Raw genomic sequence first — 23360 nt, 5'->3', positions numbered from 1 at the left:
CGCATCAGGTGGCCCAAGTATTGGAGTTTCGGCTTCAGCAATAGTCCTTCCAATGAATATTCAAGGTTGATTTCCTTTAGGAGTGACTGGTTTGATCTCCTTGCTGTCCAAGGGACTCTCAAGTCTTCTCCAACACCACAGTTCGAAAGCATCTTCTTCGGCGCTCAGCCTTCTTTATGGTCCAACTCTCACTTCCATACATGACTACTGCAAAAATTGTAGGCTCTACACATTGGGGCCTTAGAAACGCGTCTCAGATTTCGCCCACGCGGAGGCGCCGGCTACCTAGGGAAGAGTAGGGTTCCAGATGCCCTGCCCTCGTGCCAGGTCGCTCGTCCGAGGTGAAGGCCGAGCCTCCACTACCTAAGTTTCTCCTGGGTGTCACCCTGGATGGTCCAACTTGGCCGCCAGGAGAGGGGCGGGCCTGGGGAAACCGGCCAAAGTGGGAGGAGCTCGACTGTGAGGCATGGTGTGGGCGGGGCTCTGTGGGGCGGAGCCTTGCCGTCGGTCGGGGGCGGGGTTTTGGAGGCAGGGCACAGGGGAGGCGGAGCTCCAGCCTCCGGGCTCCGCCTTAGGGGCGGGTCCCGGCCGCCCGGGCGCTTTCCACCGCGGTGTTCCACCCTTCCGGCTCGGAGTTCCATTCACCGCCTCCACCTTCCGCCCCGCGCCGGCAGTCGGCGAGATCGTCGGCGCGTTCCATCATCCCGCGGCCCTTGCGGCGCCCGAGCCCGCAATGTCGGGCCCCAACGGGGACCTGGGCACGCCGGTGGAGGCGGGCGCGGAAGGCGAGGAAGAGGGCTTCGGGGAAGCAGGTGACTCGGGGTGGGGTGGGGTGGGGTGGGGGGAGCTGCTGAAGCGACGTTTGCTTTCTCGGGGGTGCCCTCCTGGGAGGAGGAATAGGGGCCGGAAAGAAACTGCAGAGCCCTCCCATCCCCCGCCCCAGGGAGGGTCCGGAGCTGCAGGCGCTTTCCTGAAATTCGGGGCGAGCACCTGCGAGCTGGCCCCTGGAAACCGCAGCCCTGGAGAACTGTGGTCAGTCGAGCCTGTTTTACAGATGAGGAAACTGAGGCCGCTTCAGGGATCACTCGCTTTTGGGGGGGCGGTGTATTAGGACCTGCTTCAGCCACCTCTTTCAGCCCCTGTGGAGATGGGGACTCCTAAGGGGGCGATGCTGGGTGTGGACCCTCCTGGGTTAGCACAAGGGGCTATCTTGGTGGGCGTGCCACCCTGCTGAGTCAGCATCCCCAGCCACCTTTGCTGGTAGTGGTCTGGAGTCCGGGCGAATGTGACTTGCTTACCCAGCATCCTGTTGCCTGCACAGCACTGCGAGGGGGAACGGGTGGGGGAGGTAGGAGGCTGGATAAGGAGAGAGAAAGATCAGCTCCCTTATCACCTTCTGGAGACTCAGTTTCCCCATCTGTAAAATATGAATAATGGTTTAGTGTCCACCCACACTGAGATGTATAAGGATTAAATGAGAAAACGAATGAATAGTAGGCTCCAAGCATGCAAGTGTTCTGTAAATGGTTAGTCCCTTTAGTGTAATAAAGATTAGTGTATTAACTTAGAGGTCAGGACTTAGTAAATGCGGGCTAAGTATAGACTCTGCTTTTGGCTGTTTTGGGTAACAGCTTTATTGAGCGATAATTCACAAACTATACAGTTAACTTATTTAAATTGTACAATTCAGTGGGTTTTAGGATATTCACAGAGTTGTGCACCCATCCATCAAGACCACAATAGTTTTAGAACACTTCCTCACTCAAGATCTGCATTTTTGTTAACAAAGAGGTAGAGTGAATGGGGTAAGCGGTGGGCTGCCCAGTTCCCCCTGGGCACTGCTGGTGAAGGGCAGCCAGGTGAGGTGCTGGGAGCTGTGATGGGGGCATCTGGAAGGACCTCCCAGGAGTCATGTTGAGCGGAAGTTGGCAGATTGACAGGACTTAGGACATAAAGGAAGAGGGTGTCCTCAACGGAAGGCAAAGACTTGGTGCTGAGAGGTACCCTTGACACTTGACTCAGACAAAGCCCAGCCCCAGGAGTGGAGACACCCGCCTCCCCCAGCCTCCTCCTCACTTGGGTCTCTTGACCAGAATATGAAATGTTGCTAATAGTGACCATCTACTAAGTGCTAGCTGTGGCCAGACCCTGAATTCTTGATATATGTATTTGATGTCTCCCAATAACCTACTTTTTGTCCCCTTTTCCCAGAAAAGTGCAGGAACTTGCTGGGATGGAGCGGAACTGGGACTGAAACCCAAGTGCCCCTGCTCCCCTAGCACCACCAACCAGCTGCAGGACCCTAGGCAGGTCTCTTCCTTCTTGGACCTCAGTTTCCCCATTTATACCACAAGGGAGTTGGACTCTAAGATCCAACAGACGCTTTCCAGGACTCTGTCCTCTGTGAGTTAGGACAACTCTGAGCAATGGGTACCCTTCCCCCAGAAGGCAGAAACCTTTGCACCCTTACCAAGACACACTTTTTTGACGCTGGCCATTCCCACACACCGCCAGCCACTTCCCCTCTGTCCCAAGCTGGCAGCTGAGTGTATCTGAGTCATGGGCTGGCTCAGAACTGGGTCCCGCAGTGGGCACAGGCCCAGACCTTGGGTCCTAAGAGACACTGTGTTGCTGAGAGAGGCAGGTCAGAAGTGTCAGTGGAGGAGACAGTGATGGTTTCTGATGGAGACCAGGGAAGGCTTCTTGGAAGAAGAGGCATTTGGAACTGGTCCTTGAATGACTGTTGTGGTTGAAGCATTCAGGGTGGCAGGGTCAGTTGAGAAAAGGCAGAAGGCTGGAAAGTCAGGCTCCATTCATTCAACAAATGCTTACTGTGTGACAGTGAGGGTACTGGGGAAACAGCAGTGGACACCGGACCCCTCTCGCAGGCACTCACTAGAGTCTGGTGGGAGAGACAGACCGGCACACAATCACAGCAGTCGAGCCGGAGATGAAGGCCATGGAGCTGTGAGAGCAAGGGGGTCAGGAACAGAGGCCTGACCCAGGCTGGGGCGCCATCCGCGCTACACTTGAAGGATGGGTGGGGCTCCTCCAGGAGAAGAGGAGGGAAGCAAGACAGAGGATACGGCACACTCCAGGCAGAGACCACAGCAGGTTCAAGGGGCCTGAGGTGGGCAAAGGCAGGTGTGAGAGAAGAAGGGAGGAGGCAGGGAAGAGGGGTAAGAGGAGGGAGCAGGACCTGGGAGTCTGCCAGGAACCTTATTCTGAGGGCAGGGGAGCCAGGCAGGGCTAGAGAGTAGGGTCTGCCTGGAGACAGAGGCCTGGATTGCCTGACTCAGGCGCATGGGCTCTGGCCTCTAGGCAGTTGATGCAGGAAGTAGAGAGACTCGGGACCTGGCAGGACTTCCCAGGCTGGACACTGTCTGCCTGACCTCCCTATGACCACCCCAACCCTAGAAAAAGATGACACACTAAGCTATTTCTTCAGTGCCTTTCTTCTTTCGATATACACCCATTTTCCAGATGATGACAGTGAAGCTCAAGAAGGAGTAGGGACTTGCCCGAAGCCCTTTTTGAAACAGGCTGGCAGACGTGGTGGTGGGGAGGGCGCCTGTGAGCCCTGAAGAGATATGGGACCTTGATTGTCTTTCCCCTTCCTTCCAGAATACGCTGCCATCAACTCCATGTTGGACCAGATCAACTCCTGTCTGGACCACCTGGAGGAGAAGAATGACCACCTCCATGCCCGCCTCCAGGAACTGCTTGAATCCAACCGGCAGACTCGCCTTGAGTTCCAGCAGCAGCTTGGGGAGACCCCTAGTGATGCCAACACCTAGGCTCTGGGGGCCCCAGCCAGGCCCCAACCCTGCCTTGCTGGTCCAGGCTCTGGCCTGAACACTCACCACCTGGCTTAGATACCTTCTCAAGGGCTGGCCGACAGATCTCCTGGGGGTTCTGCCTGCCTAGGCCACCTTTCTGGTACTTCCCTTGGTGTGTCTGGGCCAGCCCCCACCTCCCAGCATCCCCTCCTGGAGCCAGGTGTGGGCCAGCAGCTCACCCAGCATGCCTGCCTGCCCAACTCCTGGACGCTCCCCACTCTGCCCAGGCCTTGAGTGCCCACATTAAACGGGTCTCCAACACCACTGTGCCTTCTCTCTCTTCTGTATCCTGGGATGAGGACCCCAGTGGCCGCCAGAGGTGAACAGGGCAGTGGAGGCATTGATCACACGCTGGTGGTTCACAAGCCTGGTGGTGGGGCTGGGGTCCTTGGCCTTCTTGTATTTCTGGGCACAGAGGTATAGGTGAGGTCAGGGCTTCCTCCCCACTGGATATGCTCCTGGCCAGAGGTTGCTCCCCCAGACCAGCTGAGACAGCATCAGCCATGCTGTGTGACCCTGGGTGATGTGCTTAGCTTCTCTGGGCTCTAGGGCCTTAGAGCAGGACAACCAAGACCAAGATATGCTGTGTAGCCTTGGGTTCTGCCCTCCAGCTCTTGATCCTCAGTCTTGGTCCTCAGTCTCCCCATCTGGCCAATCACAGGGCTGGTCTGGCTGTCTGTGTCTAAGGGTCCTTCCAGATGGGGATGTAGAACTAAACAGCTTGCTCAGCCAGGGCTCCACTCACTGATGATTCATCATAAGGTCTCCTGACAAGAAGGGTGGGGCCTCTGCTAATGAACATGAACTTGGAGCCAGAGGGCCTGAGCAGTGAGGACCCCCCACTCCTGCACCAACTTTGGTAAGGTCCAGCTAGAGAGAGGCCAGGATGGGCGTCCAGAGCTCAGGCTTGGGGTCAAATCCTGGCCTGTCACCAGATGTGTGACCTTCCGCAGGCACTGGACTTTGCTAGGCCTCAGTTTCTTCGTCTGTAAATTGGGTATAACAACAAGACTTACCTCCTGGGGATACTGTGAAGATTAAATGAGATCTTACTTGAAGGTAGTACTTTCCTAGCCTGGGTACATGCTTAAGAGGAAAACTGAGGCTCAGGAGGTGAAACACCTCATAATCCCAGAGTCCCTGGTGAGGGACCCTGTCTTCAGCTTTCCACTTCTGCCTCCTCACTATCTGCAGAGGCTGGGCGCCAGCTGAGAGCTGGCTGGGGGCCCCCCTTCCCCTTTCCGTGCAGACAGAAGTGCTGGTGGAGACTATACAGGCCAAACTACCTTCCTTTATTGGATTTTCAGTAAAAATACCAACCATATCAAAGTCTCCACACAGACTCCTAAAAAGCATAGCCGATAGGGACCGAGATGGGGTGGGCGTGGGGTGCTCCCTCCATCAGGTTCTGAGGCGTCTGGAGCGCCGGCGCAGTGGGGGCCGAGGGGGTGTGGACGTCACCTTGCTGGGGGTTTTGGCTGTGTCCTGGGTGCTGGGCTGGCTGGGCGCACGGCCGCCGGAGGTGAACAGAGCGGTCAGGGCGTTCCGGGCGTTGATGGCACACCGGCGGCTCACGGGCCTGGTGGTGGGGCTGAGTTTCTTGGCCTTCTTGTACTTCTGGACACAGAGAGTGCGGGTGAGGTCCGGGCTTCCTCCCCACCTGGTGTGCCCGTGGCCACAGGCTGCTTCCCCGGCCCCACCGAGGCTGTCGGACAGGCTGTGTGACCCTGTGTGACGTGCTCGCCTCTCTGGGCCGGACCGCTAGTGCTAATCCTCCGGCCCTCAGCACCACCCGCTCCAGAACAACTGCAAAAAGACCTTGGCCCCAACCTGGCCCGGATTCCCTTTGTGGGTAGAGCCTCTCGTTGGGGGCTGTGCCCAGGGGCTGAGGCCAAGCCTGGGAAGGAGGCGGCCACCGGCCGGACTCACCTGCAGGTTCTCGAAGTGGGCCAAGGACTTGCAGTGGGAGAGCTGTGCTCCCGAGTTGCTGTGGTAGAACTTGTGGCAGATGCGGCAGACATAGCCCATCACGGGCACCAGGAAGTCCACCCCTGAGAGACAGTAGGGTCTAAGCGCTCACATCCCCACGCCAGCCTGGTGCCTCCCCCCCAACCTATGGGCCTATCCTCCCCTAATAGCCTCCAGGTGGGGAAAGAGACCAGGACAGGCTGCCTGGCCAGGACGCTGTGACTGGGACCCGAGAGGCCCATAGCTCCTGCAGGTGGGGTCAGGGCTGGGGTCTTACCGTATGCGGTGTTGGGGTTGTAGGTCTCCGAGCCTTTCCACTCCTCTAAGGATATGTCTCTGGATCTCATCTGGAAACACACCAATGCGGGCCCCGGTTGGTTCTGGCTTCCCTTAGTCTCCTCCTAAACACAGGCAGGGCCTGGAACCCACCCATGCTCTTCAACGCCAGCCCCTGGATTTCCAGGAGGAGGTTGCGGGTGGCATCCTCTAAGCCTTTGCCCATGCTGGTCCTGTGCCCCAGAGTGGCCTTCCCGATCTATACTTTCCAGGTGCGGCTCAGTCCGTCCCCTCCTCCGGGAAGCCCTCCTGTTCCCACAGTGGCCATAATCCATGCCCAACACATCACACGTGGCATTTCACTGAACCCTCGTGACAACTTTCTATGGTTCACGCATCTCACATGTGAGGAAACTAAGGCCCAGGCTCATTAACTCACTTGCCCAGGGTCACCCAGCTGGTTGATGCAGGAGCAGGGTAGTGAACCCTGGTGAACCCCAAGCCCTGGTTAGCCTTTACCATGAGCCTCCGCCAGCTCCCAGAGGCTGCAGAGACCACAGTCTTGCGGGGGGGGGTTCAAGTGATCACCTGCTCGACATGAGCCCCTTCCGGACAAGGCCATGCCTGGCAGTGCCCTCGACCACTTACCAGGCAAACAAATGTGCCTCTAAAAATGATGACCACCCCCAAGGCTGTGGCCCTTCCTTACAGTCTGAGCTGGGACTATTACTTCTAGGCAGAGAAAACAGAGGCTTAGAGAAACCAACGGGCTTGCCCAGGGTCATGCCACTATTGACTTCTGAGCAGCAAAGCTGGCATCACCCCCAATTTGTTTAGGGCTGGAGGCCACGCATGCAACCCTCCATCCACAGCCCCTCTGTGCATGCCCTCTTTGACTGCCCCCTCACCGCCCTGGACTGTGACTGGCAAGCCATATGAGGATAGGGGCCAGGCCTTGGGCCCCAGTATTCCTGGTATCCAGAACCAGGGCCTGGCCCAGAACAGGTGCTCCAGAAACACCTGTTAAACTGAAAAGCTCCTCCAGCTCCTCACTCATGGGAGACAGCAGAGCTGATGTATCCTAAGCACAGGCTGTGGAGTCTCGCTTCCTCGCATCCAAATGGGTGAGACTCTGCCAGGAAATGCCTGGTTACATGCCTAGCATACAGTAAGTGCTCAGCAAATGTTGACTGCGGGAGTTCCCTGGTACCCTAGTGGTTGGAATTCCAGGCATTCACTGCCATGGCTCAGGTTCAATCCTTGGTCAGGGAACTGAGATCCCACAAGCCATGTGGCATGGCAGAAAAAGGAAAAAAAAGTGTTGAGAGCTTCCCTAGTGGCTCAATGATAAAGAATCCACCTGCCAATGCAGGAGACATGGCTTTGATCCCTGGTCCAGGAAGATCCCACATGCTGAGGAGCAGCTAAGCCCGTGAGCCACAACTACTCTTGTTGCCCGTGATCTGCAACAAGAGAGGCCACTGCAATGAGACGCCTGCGCACCCAACTAGAGAGTAGCCCCCGCTCGCCACAACTAGACAAAGCCTGTGCGGGAATGCAGACCCAGAACAGGCAAAAATTAATAAATAAATAAAATTATTTTAAAAATCAGGCAATCTGGCAAGCTTTCTCTGTAAAGAGCTTGATAATAAGTACTTTTTAAAAAAAAAAGTTGACTGCTTTCGCCACCATCATCATTACCATCATCACCTTTCACCGACTTTCCTGTAAGGACCACGTAGCTCCCCTCTCCATGTCTCTGTGATGCTATTCTCTTGGCCTAGGATGCCTTTCTCTTCCACAACACAAGAAAAAATTTCAAGACCTTGCATATTTCACCTGCCACCCTACCGTCGTCATGATGCATATTTACACGTTGTCATATTGAAGATAGTTCCTAATAATACTAGATTGTGGCATGTCTTTGTGCTTGCAAATGCCAGCCCAGTGTCTCCTGGCCCCTGGGAGGTGGGGGAAGGTCTCTCCTGGTCTGGGAGTCCAGCCTCCAGCCTCCTTTCCACACCCCCTTTCCCCAAGCACCTGCTTGCAGAATTCCTCCTCAACCTCGATCTCTTCTTCCTCCTCGTCATCCTCCTCCTCTTCTTCATCGCCCTCAAAGCAGCCCACAGCGTCCACCGTGATGAAGTGGTCCTCGTCTTGGCCAGCTATATCCTTCTCCAGCGTCTTCAGCTTCCCGGGGTGGGTAAGGGCTCAGGTCAGCTCTGGGCAGCCACAATGTGACACCCAACCACCTCACACCCCAGAGAGCTCCAATCCCTCTGGCCCTGCTGTGAATTTGGACGGGAATACACCTCAATTTGCTGTGTGGCCTTGGCCAAGTCTCCGTAGTGCTCTGGGCCCCTGTCCTCTGAGGGAGCTGGGGTTACCTCCTTGGCTTTGTCCTTATGGCCTTGGGACTTCACATGCTCCACAAACTTGCGGGGGGTCTTGAAGTAGCGGTTGCAAATGGTGCAGAAAGGGCGCAGGGATTGTTTGGCGAGCTGAGGAATGTAAGGCAGGCCCAGTGGGCAGTGGCGGGGGCAGCATCCCCAGGTGCAACTGGGCAGGGCCCAGCGAGACGCCACCTCCCACCTGCAGGCCTCAGGTGTGCTATCTCCAGTGTCAGGGTTAGGGTTAGAGTTAAGCCACTCTGCAATCAGCAGACTGTGCTCCACAGAACACAAGCAAACACAAGATGGGATGGTGGATGGTAACAGAGAGACAGGACAGTCAGAAGACAGAGAGGGCAGGTGCCAGAGGACCCCATGAGCCCCGAGGCTGAATGCAGGGTGAGATGGTGCCTCGCCCTCACTGGACAGATGGGGAACCTGAAGCCCAGAGAGGAAACATGACTGATTCATCACGAGCTACAGCCATGCAGGGACAAAGACTGACATTTACTTTCTCCTTCCAACCTGGGCTCCCTCCTCCCCAGCCCTGGGCCTGGAGACCACAGATGGGGTGCCTCTGCAGCCAGCAGTGGGGGGCCCTGGTACCTTGTGGTCCTGCGTCCTGCGGTGCTGGATCAGGTCCCCCAGGTAGTAGAGCTGGCAGGTGTTGCACCAGCGCCTGGGTGGAGGCTCCCTGATGACAATCAAAACAAGTACAGTGTGACACCGCATTCTTGCTGGAAAGACAGCCGCTCTTCCGGATGCTCCATAAATGAAATGCGAGTCCAACAGAATCATTTTTTTTTGGAAACTTAACAAACGGATTCTAGGGTTCGTCTAGAAGAATGCTTAAGTATAAGAGAGAAAACTTGGGGGGAGGGATGAGATTTAGAAGCACTGGGGACACCAGGAGGCCACCAGGACAGGTGACAGAGCGGAAAATACCTGGCCTTGAGAACTCCTCTTTATCCTCCAGTTTGGACACCCTGCCTTTCCCAGAGCTTGTCTGAACCCTTCCCCAATTCCAGGACCTGTCTCCATGCCAGTAAGTCAGGCCCCGCTCTGGGACCCCCAAAGTGCCACTGCCATAGCACTGTCCACAATGGATTGGGAGGATCTGATTCCCTCTCTGCCCTCACTGGACTGGGAGCTCTGGGAGGCCAGGACCTCACCCCAGCATCCCTGGGGTTTGGCAGGGGATTGGTCCAGAGCTCCTGACTGTGAGGGAAGGACAGACAGCCCAAAGACAAGGACTGCCGCATTCTGGGCGGGGCTGAGTCAGGATCCAGCAGTGTCAGGACGCAGTGTAGCGAATCTTCTCCACCTGAAGCTTGTTTACAGCTTGGGCTACAGCCCTGCATTCTGTCGCAAGATCTATTTTTATATAGTCAAACTCATTCTGCAAATGCAATTTTGGATCCTGTTTGGTCCTGACATTGCATCATGCATATGTTTCCAATTGTCAGCAATTCCCTGCCGTTGCCCTATATATTATTAGTTCTTCCACCAAGTGGAAGAACGGATCTAAGTCCCTAGTTTGGGATATTTTATATCATTTCCAAGTAAATTTTTTCACCACTGCATGAACTCTGCAAGGAACATCTCTGTGAGTCACCTCTCTCCTGGCTTTATGCTAATTTGGCCCAAGTGTAACTCCTAGGTCAGCAAGCCAGGGGAGGCTTAAGGGTGGAGGCCATCCTACAAAGCCACAGGGAAATTCCTCTCGAACTGAGAACCAGCTAACAGAGACGCAGCCTTTGAAGAGAGCTCCCTGTCACTCAGGGAATGCAACCAGAGGCCACCCAAGGGCCCTTCCTGTCTCCTCACCCCACCCAGGGAGCTGCAAACTGTGACTCTCTGTAAATCCTCATGGCGGAGCCCCTGACCACTGACTCAGAGCCTATCTGACCAGGGAAAGGATCTGATTTGGCCTCCACAGGACTCATTTCTTATTTTTTTAATACTTTTTTTGGGGGGGGATATGGATCATTTCTAAAGTCTTGGTTAAATTTGTTACACTACTTCTTCTGTTCTATGTTTTGGATTTTTGGCCACAAGGCACATAGGATCTTAGTTCCCCAACCAGAGATCGAACCCACACCCTCTGCATTGGGAGGTGAAATCTTACCCACTGGACCACCAGGTCTGCTGTTCTGGTTTTAATTCTGAACTAGCTGTTAACATTATGAAACTGGGAGAATCACACACAAATCGGTTTCTAGATGCTTCTGAGAAACCAGGAAATCTGGAGCTGAGTGGCAGCTGTTTGGTGAGACAGCTCAGTCCCCTAGAGTGGACTGAGCCAATGTCATCCTGTTTCTCTCACTGCTGACGCCTCCCGGCTCCTGCAGGCCTCAGTGGCTGCCCACTGAGCATTCCAAGAGCCAGTCCCAGACTCTGGAGGGCTGACGTTTCTAATGGACCAAGCCCCCATGACCAAGAAAGGAGGAAACCCAGGGAAGTTCTAATCTCAGGCCATTAGATGAGCATGTCCTGCCTGACCATCAGGCCTGGTGGTTAGAGGCAGCACATATGCCAGGGGAGCGGGGGGTCTGTGCCACAACCCAATTCCCTCCCACATAGGGGGTCACACTGTTCCTGCCTGGATGGAGCCTTAAGAGACCGTCTAGGGCTGGCCTAGGGGTTCCCTGCTGGCCCAGGGGTTAAGAATCTGCCTGCCAATGCAGGGGACACAGATTCAATCTCTGATCCAGGAACTAAGATCCCACATGCCATGGGGCAACCAAGCCCATGAGCCACAACTACTGAAGCTGGCATGCTCTAGGAAATTTGTGCTCTGCAGCTTGAGAAGCCACCGCAACGAGAAGCCTATACTCCACAACTAGAGAGTAGCCCCACTTGCTGCAATTAGAGAAAGCCTGCACGCAGCAACAAAATAAATAAAAATAAATAAATAAATAAAATTTTTCTTTAAAAACAGAGAGGCTGTCTAGTTCATGAGTTCCTGCCGTATATCCCTCGCCAGGCCATTTTACAGATAAGGAAAACTGAGGGCCAAGGCCACACAGTTAGTGAAGAAGTATTTGGGAGAGGGCAATCATAATCCCTTAAGACCTTGTGGATGGTAGATCAGGGGCCCCCTCCGCCTGGGCTGGCTTGTGAGACTACCTCCCCTGCACCATCCAGAGCCTTTGGGACCCCCCACTCACTCATCCTCTCTCTCCAGGACATCCCGGGGCACAGGCAGCAGGGAAAGCAGGTAGGCTTGGCTCATGTGCTGGATCTCGCCGAGCCGCTGCTGGTGCTGGGCTCCCGACATGTGCTCCTGGAACTCCTACAGCAGGTGGGAGCGAGAAAGGGGTGTGAGCAGTGAGCCCCTGAACACTGGGGCTAGAGGAGGCTCCAACCTGGGCTTCCTGGTCACTCCACCGCCTCTGGGAGGACCTTTCTCTTATGACCCTGTATGGGCAAGAGAAGGATGGTAAACTGAGGCCCAGAGTGAGCACACGCCAGCCAGAGCCTCTGCTCCTGCTGGAGACCATGAGCACCTCGGAGGTGAGGAGCAGTCTGATCAAATTCCAGGTCCCCGTGGCTCTGCTCAGGCCAGGCACAGAGGGGTGGCGCTAACAATAGTGACAGTAATCATACCAGTGTGATGCTGCTATTAAGGCTGCACTCTCTCTGGGCCAGCCCAGGGACTCGAGATTTCAATGTCAAGTTGTTGAATCCCCAGAACCTCTCTGGGAGGTAGTTTTTCTTTTTCTAGAGGTGGGTTCTAAACGTTTTTTCTGATGCATGCACAAACTGAGGCACCAATGCCTCAGTTTGGAAGGTGGAATTCACCTTCCAAAACCCACATAGCCGGTCAGGGCTATTTGCACCAGGTCCACCCGACTCTGAAATTCTGCCCCCTTGGCTGGTCCAGAGATGTTTTGTGAGCAAAGGTACAGCTGCCGGAGGTGGGGCTTGGGGGCCCAAGTGAACACAGAGGCAGCCCTGGGAAAGGCAGGCTGGGTATCACATACAGACCCCAAACCCTCCACCCACCAGAGCGTACCTGCTGGCTACTGCAGCTGGCCTTGCAGATGTAGCAGAAGAACTGAAGGGCCTGCTTAGAGGGTGTGCTGGCTGCTGCAGGGGTGGCAGAGGTAGAGTCGCCAGCCCGGGGCGCAGGTGTGAGGGGTACAGTGCTAAAGGCCCGGCTGTCGCTGCTCTGCAGGATGGTGACCTTCAGGGAGCCCCCGGCCCCCCACACCTGCACGGGGAGCATGAACAGAGCTACCATCAGCTGAGCACTTATGGTGGGTCAGCCCTGTGCTGAACTTCTAGGAGCACTCCTGACAGCCCATTTTACAGGCGGGAAAACTGAGGCTCTGAGCCATTAGGTGATCACCCAGGCTTGCTCAGCCAGGCAGCACTGCAGTCAGTATTCAAAAACCCAGGTCCCCCTCAGTTCCCACTGCCTTCTGTGACAGATGCAAAGAAGGGAAGGGGGCTTGGCCACAGTTATACCATAAGGCTCCCCAGGTGGCGCCAGGGATAAAGAACCCGCTTGCCAATGCAGGAGACATAAGAGACGCAGGTTCAGTCCCTGCATCGAGAAGATCCCCTGGAGGAAGACATGGCTACCCACTCCAGCATTCTTGTCTGGAGAATCCCATGGACAGAAGAGCCTGGTGGGCTACAGTCCATAGGGTCGCAAAGAGTTGGATAGGACTGAAGCAACTTAGCACACAGAGCGGAAGGCAAGACTGGGCCCCAGGCCCCAGATGCAGGCTTCCACACCACACTCTCTCCGCTGGAGCATGTAAGCCATGGGGGGGCTCTGAGAGCTCTAGTTTTGGGGTGAGCAAGCTGGAATGGACCCTTATCACCAAAAGTGCCTCCAGATTGTCAGAGCAAAGGCACGTAAAGGCCCACATGAGAGCTGATGAATGCTGTCAAACCCAATCTGGCCTGCCTGCAAACCCAGGAGGAGGGCTGCCGTCACATCTCACAGGAGGGGAAACACAAGGGGGTCCCGGGTAGGGGGGCCATGGCAGGGGCAGAAGGAGGCCCTCCCACCACTGGGCACACCGTGTGGTCCTCATCAGCATCTCGACCCACCCCCAGCATCTCTCTCGCTCTTTTTTCACATTCTGCCACATCCAGGCCACCGGTCAACTCCTCCTGGCTCTCCTCCACGCTGACCTGGGTGCCCACTGGCTCTGGCGGGGCCTCCTCTGGGCCTGAAACGACAGATGTGCTCCATTTCCCAGGGCTCATCTCCCACTTGGGCCCTGAGGGATGCAGGCCTGAGAGTCACTTTCTCCGCGCATAGCCAGGACCTTGAAGCCTCCAGTGCACATGGACCGGAACCCTGGATCCAGGCCCAGTCCTCGGTCCCAGGCAGCACCCAGTCAGGGCTGGACAGGGCTGGGGGAGGAGCAGGGTCCCAGCAGAGCAAGTCCCATCACCGGGCCAGCTGGGAGTCAGTGCTCACTTACCTGCTCCAGCTTCTACTGTGTCAGGCAAAGTTTCTGGCGCTGTGGAGGAAACCAGAACTGGGGCTTTCTCCGACGCTGGCACCGACGCCTGTGGCTGAGTCTGAGGCCGTCCCTGGGTCGGTTCCGGGGGCTGCACCGGTAACCGCACCAGGGGTTGCTTGGGTGGCTGCTCTGGTGGCTGGAGCCTCGGCTGTGCTTCCGTCTGGACCTGCTGGTATGTCTGCGTCTGTGCCTGCTTCTGTAGCAGTGGCTGCACGTGCCTGGGGGGCTGCGGCTGTGCCTGTCTCCGTGGCTCTGCCTCCTCCTGCGGCTGCCGCTGCACCTGCTGCAGTGCTAAGTGCTCTGGAGAGGTCTGCGTTTGTGCCTGCTTCTGCAGCTTTGGCTGCACCTGGACATTTACGGGGAGCGTCTGCGGCTGGGTCTGTGGCTGCACCTGGGCTGCGATCTGCAGGACCCGGGGCTGAAATCGTGGCTGCACTTGGGCTTCCAGGGGCTCAGGCAGCAGCTCGGGTGTCTGTGTCTGCTTGGGTGCCATCATCCGGGTTTGCAGCTGGACCTCTGCCTGCAGCTGCCCTGGGGGCCCCTTCTCTGCGGGCTCCTCTGAGCTGGGAAGGGTCAGAAGATCACATTCATGTCTGCCAACTGGCCCCATGGGCTCCCAACAAAGGCCCTGACCTAGGCTCCAGTCCTGGCTCTGCCATGGACAAGCTGGGGTCTGGGCAGCCCCTACGGCTCTCTGGGCCCCAGCTTCCCCTAAGCAAACTGATCCCTTGCTCCCACCTCCCACAACCTACTAGTATGTATTCAAGGCCCTGGAAGCCTGCTGCTGCCTACCCTCTGGCCACACTCTGAGGTTCCAGGCGCACATTTTTACCCCTCCACACTGGCCCCCTCACCTCACTGTGAAGCCAGAGTCCATTTGGCCAAGGGCCTTCCCAGGTAAGATGCAAAATTAGGTTTGACCTCCCCCCACGCCAGAAACCAAGGTCCTTGCCTTGTTCCCTTGAAGGATCTCACCCCACCTCCCCCTACCCTTTGCCTTTGCAGGAATGAGGGTATAGAACACCTGGGTACAGGCAGGTTTTCAGCCTCAGTTACCTCTTTGACTTTTTAGCTGGTGGCTCAGAGGCTTCACAAGACTCAGGCTCAAGTGCTGGAGTGCGTTTCTCCTTAGTGATGTCATCTGGGCACTGGGGAGGTTCTTGGTCTGGGATGGAGGGCAGGTGAGAGACTGCCATGCCAGGTGGAGCACGTATGAGCTCCCAGTTCCAGGCGGAGGGGCCTGGGCTCACAACTCCCCCCGCCCCCTGCAAGAACCCTGCCTCCCAGATCTGCCTCCATGACTGCCCCCCGCACCCACCTCCCCCCAACCCTTGTCCCTCCGAAGGGCCAGCAGCTTCCCTCTCTCCCTCACCTTCAGGTGTGTCTGTTCGGGGCTCTGCGGCTTCTTCAGACCCCTCTGGGGGGTCTGACTTGTCCTCCACAGGCATCGTCTGAGAAGAAGAATCCTACTTCCTTTCAGAAACCATTTCTGATATCTGCCACCCACCCCAGTAAATATGTCCTTGCCCAAGAGCAGCTTCAACAGGTAGGCTCCAGGGGATGAAGGAGCCTGCCCCAGAGCTGCGAAGGGAAGACCCTAAACACCCTGGGAATCACGTCCAGGGGTTCCATCTAGCTGCCAGCCTGTTAAGTAAATGCAGGTTTGGGTGATGCAATACTTTCTCCGGGTCCATGGTGCTGCTCCCTGATTCCTTACCCTCTTCAAGAAGCAGCCAGAGGGACCCTTCTCAAATGCAGACCTGATCATGTCTCTTGTCTCTTTCAGGCTGAGACCCTCTCATGACTTCCCCTAGCCCTGGACTATTCCTTCCTTACCCCCAAGCCTGAAACTAACTCCCCTCCCCACGCCCCTACACAATCTGGCCCCTACCTCAGGCCTGTCCCTCCCAGCCTCAGCTCTCACGCTCCCTCTCCTCTCTGTGTCCACGCTGGCCTCTCTGGCTCCCCAAAGTCCTGGGTCTTCTCCCAGAGCCTCAGAGGCGTTTCTTGCAGGAAGCCCTCCGAACCCATAGTACAGGTTCCCCGGGGCCTTGGACTTCCTTTTTGCAGCATTTCCCATGGCCATCATTCATCAACTGGAGAATTATATATATTAAGGTCTCATCATCACTACCACCCTCCTCCCCAGCCCAGGATCTCCGGGAGAGCCGGGCCAGATGCCTTCTCTGCCCCAGAGAGTCCTCTGCCTGGCATTAACAGACATCCTCTAAGTGAACACAGGTCCAGATGGCTCCAGGGTACCCCAGGGAGCCCCAGGGGTCCACCTGCCGCTTCCCTCCCTCCTTCTAAGCCCAAGGGACCAGCGGTGAGTGGAAACATGCACCACATCAGCGCTCCACGCCCTTCGCAAACTACCCAGCTCTCACCCTGCATGACACAGGCCCTGGTCTGAGAGTCAGGAGGGCCGGACTCTGGGTCTGCCTGGACAGCTGTGCAGCCCAGGACAATCTCCACCCTTCTCTCTGAGCCTCAGTCTTCCCATATGTAAAATGGGAGCAAGGAGGGAAACAGTTGACAGGACCATGTTAGGACAAGCCCAACTGGAAGGTCAGAGGCTGTGACCCCTCTCTGGAGGGAAATGCCTCACCTCTGGATGTGGGTGGTGTCAGAGCCAGAAAAGGTGGATGCTGCCCCCTCTCCCAATTGGGGTGCTCTCAGGAGTGTGGTGTGTGTGAGGAGGTGTCTGGACATCCGGGGACAGGAGAGACATAGGAAGCATATTATTTCCTTTGAAAACCTCTCTGGTTCTTCCTGCTCAAATCAGGGAGCGCTCATTAAAGGCTCAGAAACGTGAGCTGGCAACAGGGTAGAGTTTAGGATTTTACAACATTGTTTTATCCCAATCACTTTTATTTCTATGCTTGGGGATTAATTCAGAGTTACTGTTACTGTGTTGCTTTTTTTTTTTTAATTTCAGATAGTGATTATTTCTTTTTTAATTTAATGTAACAGAAAAGCAGTGTTCATTTAAAGCTATACTACCCCAAACAGTAGCTAGTAGGTACATATGCCTGACTTTCGAGCACTGGAATTGTGGCAAGCTGAGTCGAGATGTAAGCATAAAATATATACCAATTTTAATGAATTAGTATTTTTTAAAAAAAACTCTCAAAAGAATATAAAATACCTTGTTCATTTTTTATATTGATTACATGTTGAAATGATAACTTTTAATACAATAGGTTAAATACAATATGTTAGTAAAATTAATTTTACCTATTTCTTTTTACTTTGTTACTGTGATTACCAGAAAATTTTAAATTACATATGTGGCTCACACTTAATTTCCACCGGGCAGTGCTGATTTAAAGAAAGTTGGTAAAATATACCTACAATGAATACAGTGTTATATGTCAATTACACCTCAGTCTTTTCAAAAAGAGAGAAATGTTAGTGAACAGTATTAGTAAATAATAGAAATTGTAAATAAAAAGAGAATAAATAGTTCGAGTGGTGTTCAGATATAGCAAAAATCACTTTGGGGTTCAGAAATATTTAAAGCTTTAGAAACACTAGACAAGTCTAACTCTCCCCCCCTATCATTTCATTGATAAGGAAATTGAGGGACAGAGAGGGCGATGATCAGCCCCAAGGCCAATGTGAGCTGGAGGGGGTACTGCTGGTGGGTCCCCAGATATGTCCTCTCCCAACCACACCTGCTCTGCACCCAGACACCACTCACCTTGCGATTGGGGGTCATAGAGGAGGAGGTCCGGGCCTGTTTCTGAGGGGTTCGCCCTGAAAGGTTGAGCTGGGAAGGGTTGATGGGGACCCCGACGGGAGGAGGGCCCAGCAGGGACTGCCGAGTGGCCTGAGGAAAGAATTGCTGGAGATTTGGGGTGGCCAGCTGTGGGGGTGTGAGGCTGGGGGGTGTCAGGTTGGGGGTTGCCAGGTTGTAGCCACGGAGGTTACCTGTGGGTGAAAAGAGGGCAGAAGGGGGATTACAACTGTGGTCGGGTGGTAAAGGTTAGGGTCAGGGGTCAGTGCCCCCATGATGCTTGGGGATCATGGATAATTTCAAAGGGGATCCTTCCCACCCAAGAGCAGCCAGAGGGGAAGAGATTAGAGCCAAAGGCCCAGTCCCACCTGAAGCACTGGTGGGAGGGGGCTTTCGGGCTGGTTTTCTGCTCCAGCTTGTGAGGGAGGGGCCCTTTTCCCTCCTCAAATGCCTCCCTACTCAGTGGCTTGGGCACCCCCAGAAACTCCGCTCACCCTTAGACGTGCTTTAGGGTACACTTTCAGGTATATAAAAGATTCAGCACAGGACCCAAAGGGAGAACCAGCAAGATGATTGGTCCCTGGAATAACAAGATAACTCTCCTACCAACACCAGCTACCTGTCATCAAAAGTCTCCTAGAGGGCCTCCCTGGAAGTCCAAGGGCTAAGACTCAACGTTCCCAATGCAGGGGGCCTGTGTTCGATCCCTGGTCAGGGAACTAGATCCCACAGGCCACAACTAAGACTTGGTGCTGCCAAATACACAAATAAATATTTTTTTACAAGGAAATGTCTAAAAAAAAAAAAAAAAAGGAAATGTTTTTTGGTGACCGGGCACTTGCTATAAAAACAGCCTTAGTCACACCACCCAGCCACCATCAGGGTAACTATTATCCTCTCTACTGATGATAAAACAGACACAAAGTGAAGGAGTGGCTTGTCCAGGATCTCTGGGAGCGGCACTGCTGTCCACTCGCTGGTTCCCGGGTAGGATTCTGGGGGTCCTCTTGACTCCCCTCTCTCTTTACCCTCCCCCATGTAAGCCAACACCATTTCTCTTAACCCTGACTCTTACCCTTCTTTGCAGTCTAGCCTGACTCCCCTTCAGATCTCCACTCCTATCGCCCCTCTTCCTTCCAAAGCCGCTTCATCCCACGTGTGAATTTCAGCCAGTCTCTGTACTGCGATCCTTCTAAAAACCACATTTTGACTTTTCCCCTCCCCCTGCTGAACCCTTCCATAGCTTCCTGATGCTCAGGAAGCCCATTCCTCACTCTGCAAGGTCCAGCCCTGGCCCCCTCGACTCCCTCTCTTGCAGTTCTCTCTCTCTCTCACACACACTCACACACACTGTATTCCAGCCACATGCTCCCATGCATGGGTCTGCCTCAAACAAGCCTGGGTCTGCCTGCCTCTGGGCCTTTGCACATGCTCTTCCTTCTGCTTGGACTGTTCTGCATCTGCATATTCCAGTCATCCTTCATTCCTCCCTTTAGGTGATTCTCCTTTGAGAGGGCTTCTCAGACCCTCTCTCTGTCCCCAGAAACCCAGCTTCCCTGTTTCCAGGCCAGCTGCACAATTCCTTGTCCACTTTCCATTGTCCACCACTTAACCACCCTGGGAACTCCTTAAGGGCAGGCACTTCATCTGACTCAGAGCACTGGGGAAGTATCTGATCCAATAAAGGACAGTTTAAATCCTTACCCCAGTGCTGGGATGGGAAACACAGGGGTTACAGGCATGTATGGGTCAGATGTGCTGGGAGAAATGGTTCAAATGCAGGCTCTACAGTACAAGTTCTGTGACCCTGGGCAAATAAGTTTCCCTGTCTCAGCCTCAGTTCCCTCATCTGTAAAACGGGAATAGTAATAGTGCCTGACTCACAATGTTTTATGAGGATTCACTGAAATATAGAAGTGTGCCTGGTATTTACTAAGCATTTTGTGAACATTAACTTAAATACATATACACATATGTGCAGAGAGAACGCCAGCCAGCTCTTAAACAGTGAGATAAAAGATGGCACACTCTAAAAGAGAAATGGACAAAGGACATGGACAAGTCACAAAATGAATTACGAACATTCAGCAGACACATATAAAATGTTCAAGCACACTAAGAAATGTAAACTAAAAGCACTCCAAGAAATGTAAACTAAAGCATTAGTGATATAGCCTTTTTGCCAAGCAAATTAGACTAGATGTATATATACATATATATTAGAAAAGAGCATAATACCCAGTGTTGCCGTGGGCATGGTCAGACCGGCACTGTCATACGTGGCTGGTGGCATTGCAAACTGGTCCAGTCCTTTGGGAAAGCAATTTGGCAATACTGATCAAGAACCATAAAACACCCATCCTCCCTGACCCAGTCATTCTACTTTGGGGAATCCATTCTAAGAAAATATTCTCAAACACGATATTCATCCCATTATTTAAAGCAGCAAAAAGGAGAAAGAAAAGGAAAAAAAAGAAAAAAGATAGAAGGAAACAGCTGAGAAAGTTTAAGGACATAAGGGCGCACACCTCCAGGGGAATATTAAACAGCTGTTGAAAATAATTTTTATCGAGACTGTCAAATCATATGGTAAATGAACATGCCATTCTGCTCAGTGCAAAAGAAACAAAATACAGCCTTTCATATATATCAGTAATCACAATCATATATAAATCCCCAAGTCTGTGCCTAAAAAAAGAAAAAATGGGAGGAAATATACCAACACTTTAATGGGTGTTCTTTTTCTCTAGAAGTGAGTCTACATATGATTTGGATTTTCTTGTCCTCTTTTTAAAATATTTCTTTCGCTCTTCTTTGAAGAGCATGACTTTTAAAATGAGAAAGAAAAGAGTGAAAAAAAGTATGTAAACATTGTGGGTTCCTGTATGTGGTCTTATCCCTCTATCCATCCCTCTATAATTTATAAGCCGGCTCTGAGGATCGTCCACACCCATGTGGCCATGCGAGGGCTAAAGAGTGACAACATCACATCTTCTGACCTGGCTGCATATCCTGCTGGGAGTCAGGATAGCCTGGGGTCTCAGAACAAAGCTCTATAGTAAGACCTCTAATGAACACCTAGGCCTCAGTTTCTTCATCTGTAAAATGGGGCCATGAGTGTATCTCCCCTTAGGGTTGTCAGCAGAGTCAAGAAACTGGATTTGTACGGGGCTCAGCACAGTGCTCAGCCCTGAAGGACCAGTCAGCTTATCACAGCTACCCTGTGGGAGGGGCTAGGTCTGAAGAAGAGCTGGCTCCATGTCTCTAGACCCCTGCCTCCTCCCAGAGTGGCTGAAGTATTGGGAGCAGCATCATGGAAAGAAAAGCTGAAAGACTGCTCTCCATGTGGAGAAACCCAGGTGAGGGCACAGGCTTAATGCAGAGGACTAGAGACACCCACTCAGAGATCCAGGGGTCAGGAGGCCCAGGCCTCCATCTAGCTCAGCCACTGGTGATGCTGTGTGACCCAGGGCAAATGACTTCCCTTCTCTGGACCTCAGTGTCCTCATCTGTCAAACAGGATGCAAAGGAGGGTGGTCAAAAGAGATCTTTCCATCCATCGTATCATCGAATCTCTCAATGTCAGCAAAATATCTGCTGAAGTGCCCACAGAGCTAGCATCACAGCCAAGGGCCCACCTCTGTGATCAGACAGACCTGCATTCAGCTGAGCAACCTAGGGACTTCCACCTCCCCGAGCCTCAGTGTCCTCATCTATAAACTGGGATATTGACAGTAGCTCCCTCTCAGCGTCGCTGTGTGGCTTGGATGAGACTCGGTGCAGCCGCAGCCATACCTTGTAACTGTTGCAGAAGCAAAGCTCTTTGCAGCGCTGAGCCGTTGAGGAGGGAGGTGGGGCTGGTCCCCTGGAGAGTCAGGAGCTGCTGCTGTGGCTGCTGCGGGGGGAGCCCCCTGTGTGTTGAGAGCAGGGTCAAAGGGTTATGGGGAGAGGCAGACCCTCCCGCTTCTCTGACCCCACTCCCCTCCCTTCTCTTCCCCTCTCTACTGCAGAGGATCCCCTTGGGGTGGGAACTGATGATGTCCAGGGCTCAGACAGGACTGCCCCTGGGCGAAAGGACTGGAAGGAGGCGACTCCAAGGCACGGGCCAGAGTCACCCTGCCCTCCAGTGGGGAGCTCACCTGCTGACGGTCATGGGCAGTGGGGCCTGCGGTGGGGACTGCTGGAGCAGCTGCTGGAGCTGCAGCAACTGCTGCTGTTGAAGCTGCTGCTGCTGGAGCTGCTGGAACTGCTGCTGCTGGTTGAACATGGTGGCTGCGAGAAGGGAGGGAGTCAGGCCGGAGGGATCCCGGGGTGGCTCTCGCGCGCTGCCGACTGAGCTTCACGGCTGCTCTCCCGGTCCGGCCCAGAGCGCGCCACGCGTGCGCTCCGTCCCTTCAATATCCCTCCAATCCCACCAGCCTCGAGGTTTAACCACCCTCCCGCCAACTGCCTCCAAATCTTCCCAACAGTTCCTCCTCCAAACGCCCAATCCCGCCCTCCGTCTCTCCACTCTCTCCGCTCCGGTCCCTCCAGGAGCGGCGCCTGACACTGATACACCTCCCACCGCGCCCTTCGGCCTTTCTTTAGGCCAATCACCTGCCGAACAAGCCAAGCCCCCGGCCACTCACACCGCTCTGATGCTCCCACCCCGTCCCGGGTGCGCGCGTTTTGTCAATAACCTCACCCCCACCCCCACCCCGCTGCAACCTTTGACTGTCTTCCGCGAACAAAGTAGGAGGAAGGCTTCCTTCCACTCTAACCCCCCCCCCATTTCACCAGCCTCTTTCTCTACGGACAGATCCAGCATCACATCCAAATGCGGTGTCCCCACCTGCCCACGAAGCCCGCAGTCTCCATCCGAGTGGCCCCCGGGTCCTCGGGCGTCCCCCCGAGCCGTGCCCGACCCGCGCACTTCGTCCCCGCCCGGGTAACCTCACTGCCACCTCCCCTCACCCGCTCCGCCGTCTCGTAGCCCTCACCGGCGGGGCGGGGTGGGCCGGGCCGCTCCGGCTCGCGGCTTCGTGGGTCCCCGTCTCCCCACGGCTCCGCCCGGGCCTGTCCACTCGGAAGGTCGGTCTGCGGGCCGGGCCCGGGCAGCGCCCCCTGGAGGACGGGAGGTCCAGGTCACGCTGCGGGGACGGCGATGCGGGGTGAGGGTGGGGGTGGGGGTGGGGGTGGGGGTGAGACTGCTCACCCGGCAACGCGGCCGGCGGCGGGAGTGGTTCCCGGCTGCGAGCGGGCTCCGGGCACCTAGCAGACCTTCCGCTCCGCATCCTCCGCATCAGGAAGGGGCGGCTCTGAGCCCCAGGTCCGTCAGTCTCCCAGAAGGGGGTCTGTCGTCTGGCAGGGACTTGGCCGGGGGCTTTGAGGAGGACCGTCCCCAACCGACTTCCCCGAGGACCCCACTGTCCCGCGATCCCAGGGGCCCCGCGTGGGGCTGGGGGTGGGAGGGGGTGAGGAGCCGCCCGCTGTACATTCGGGGGCCGAGACCCAGCGAGTGGACGCCCCCGGCACAAGAATTTGCCCTAGAAGAGGTGGTGGGGCCGGGGAGGGCTGGGGGTGGGGGCTCGGTTTGAAAGTCTTTTTTCGCATTTTCTCGGGTTTGGCGGCGGAGCCAGGGAGGAGGGCAGAGTTCAAAGATTTTAAAAACGGCGCTCAT

The 23360-nt window shown here is 54.9% G+C and overlaps 2 protein-coding genes across 7 annotated transcripts; one reads left to right on the top strand and one right to left on the bottom strand.

Annotated features, from left to right (window-relative positions):
• The first annotated feature begins 600 nt into the window (after window positions 1–600).
• Window positions 601–4103, top strand: BBLN (bublin coiled coil protein). The gene is made up of 2 exons (XM_065927115.1): window positions 601–812; window positions 3625–4103. The coding sequence occupies exons 1-2, from the start codon at window positions 734–736 to the stop codon at window positions 3795–3797; spliced, it is 252 nt and encodes an 83-aa protein (XP_065783187.1). The 5' UTR covers window positions 601–733; the 3' UTR covers window positions 3798–4103.
• A 1009-nt stretch (window positions 4104–5112) lies between these two features.
• On the bottom strand, window positions 5113–22784 carry CIZ1 (CDKN1A interacting zinc finger protein 1). 6 transcript variants are annotated; one of them, XM_065928362.1, is made up of 17 exons: window positions 22681–22784; window positions 21841–21973; window positions 21497–21612; window positions 19940–20011; window positions 17666–17895; window positions 15335–15428; window positions 15019–15151; window positions 13921–14525; window positions 13541–13662; window positions 12492–12689; window positions 11644–11768; window positions 9080–9167; window positions 8471–8584; window positions 8124–8273; window positions 6085–6154; window positions 5769–5890; window positions 5113–5456 (listed from the first exon to the last, which is right to left on the bottom strand). In XM_065928362.1, the coding sequence occupies exons 2-17, from the start codon at window positions 21966–21968 to the stop codon at window positions 5241–5243; spliced, it is 2583 nt and encodes an 860-aa protein (XP_065784434.1). In that variant the 5' UTR covers window positions 21969–21973; window positions 22681–22784; the 3' UTR covers window positions 5113–5240. The 6 variants fall into 6 exon arrangements, with proteins under 6 accessions (XP_065784434.1, XP_065784435.1, XP_065784433.1 ...); XM_065928363.1 differs by having other exon boundaries at window positions 22655–22776; XM_065928361.1 differs by having other exon boundaries at window positions 22533–22734.
• Window positions 22785–23360: the final 576 nt, after the last annotated feature.

The sequence above is a fragment of the Muntiacus reevesi genome, chromosome 3 (assembly GCF_963930625.1).
Source record: "Muntiacus reevesi chromosome 3, mMunRee1.1, whole genome shotgun sequence".
Taxonomy (NCBI): domain Eukaryota; kingdom Metazoa; phylum Chordata; class Mammalia; order Artiodactyla; family Cervidae; genus Muntiacus; species Muntiacus reevesi.
This window is presented reverse-complemented; position numbering and strand designations above follow the sequence as displayed.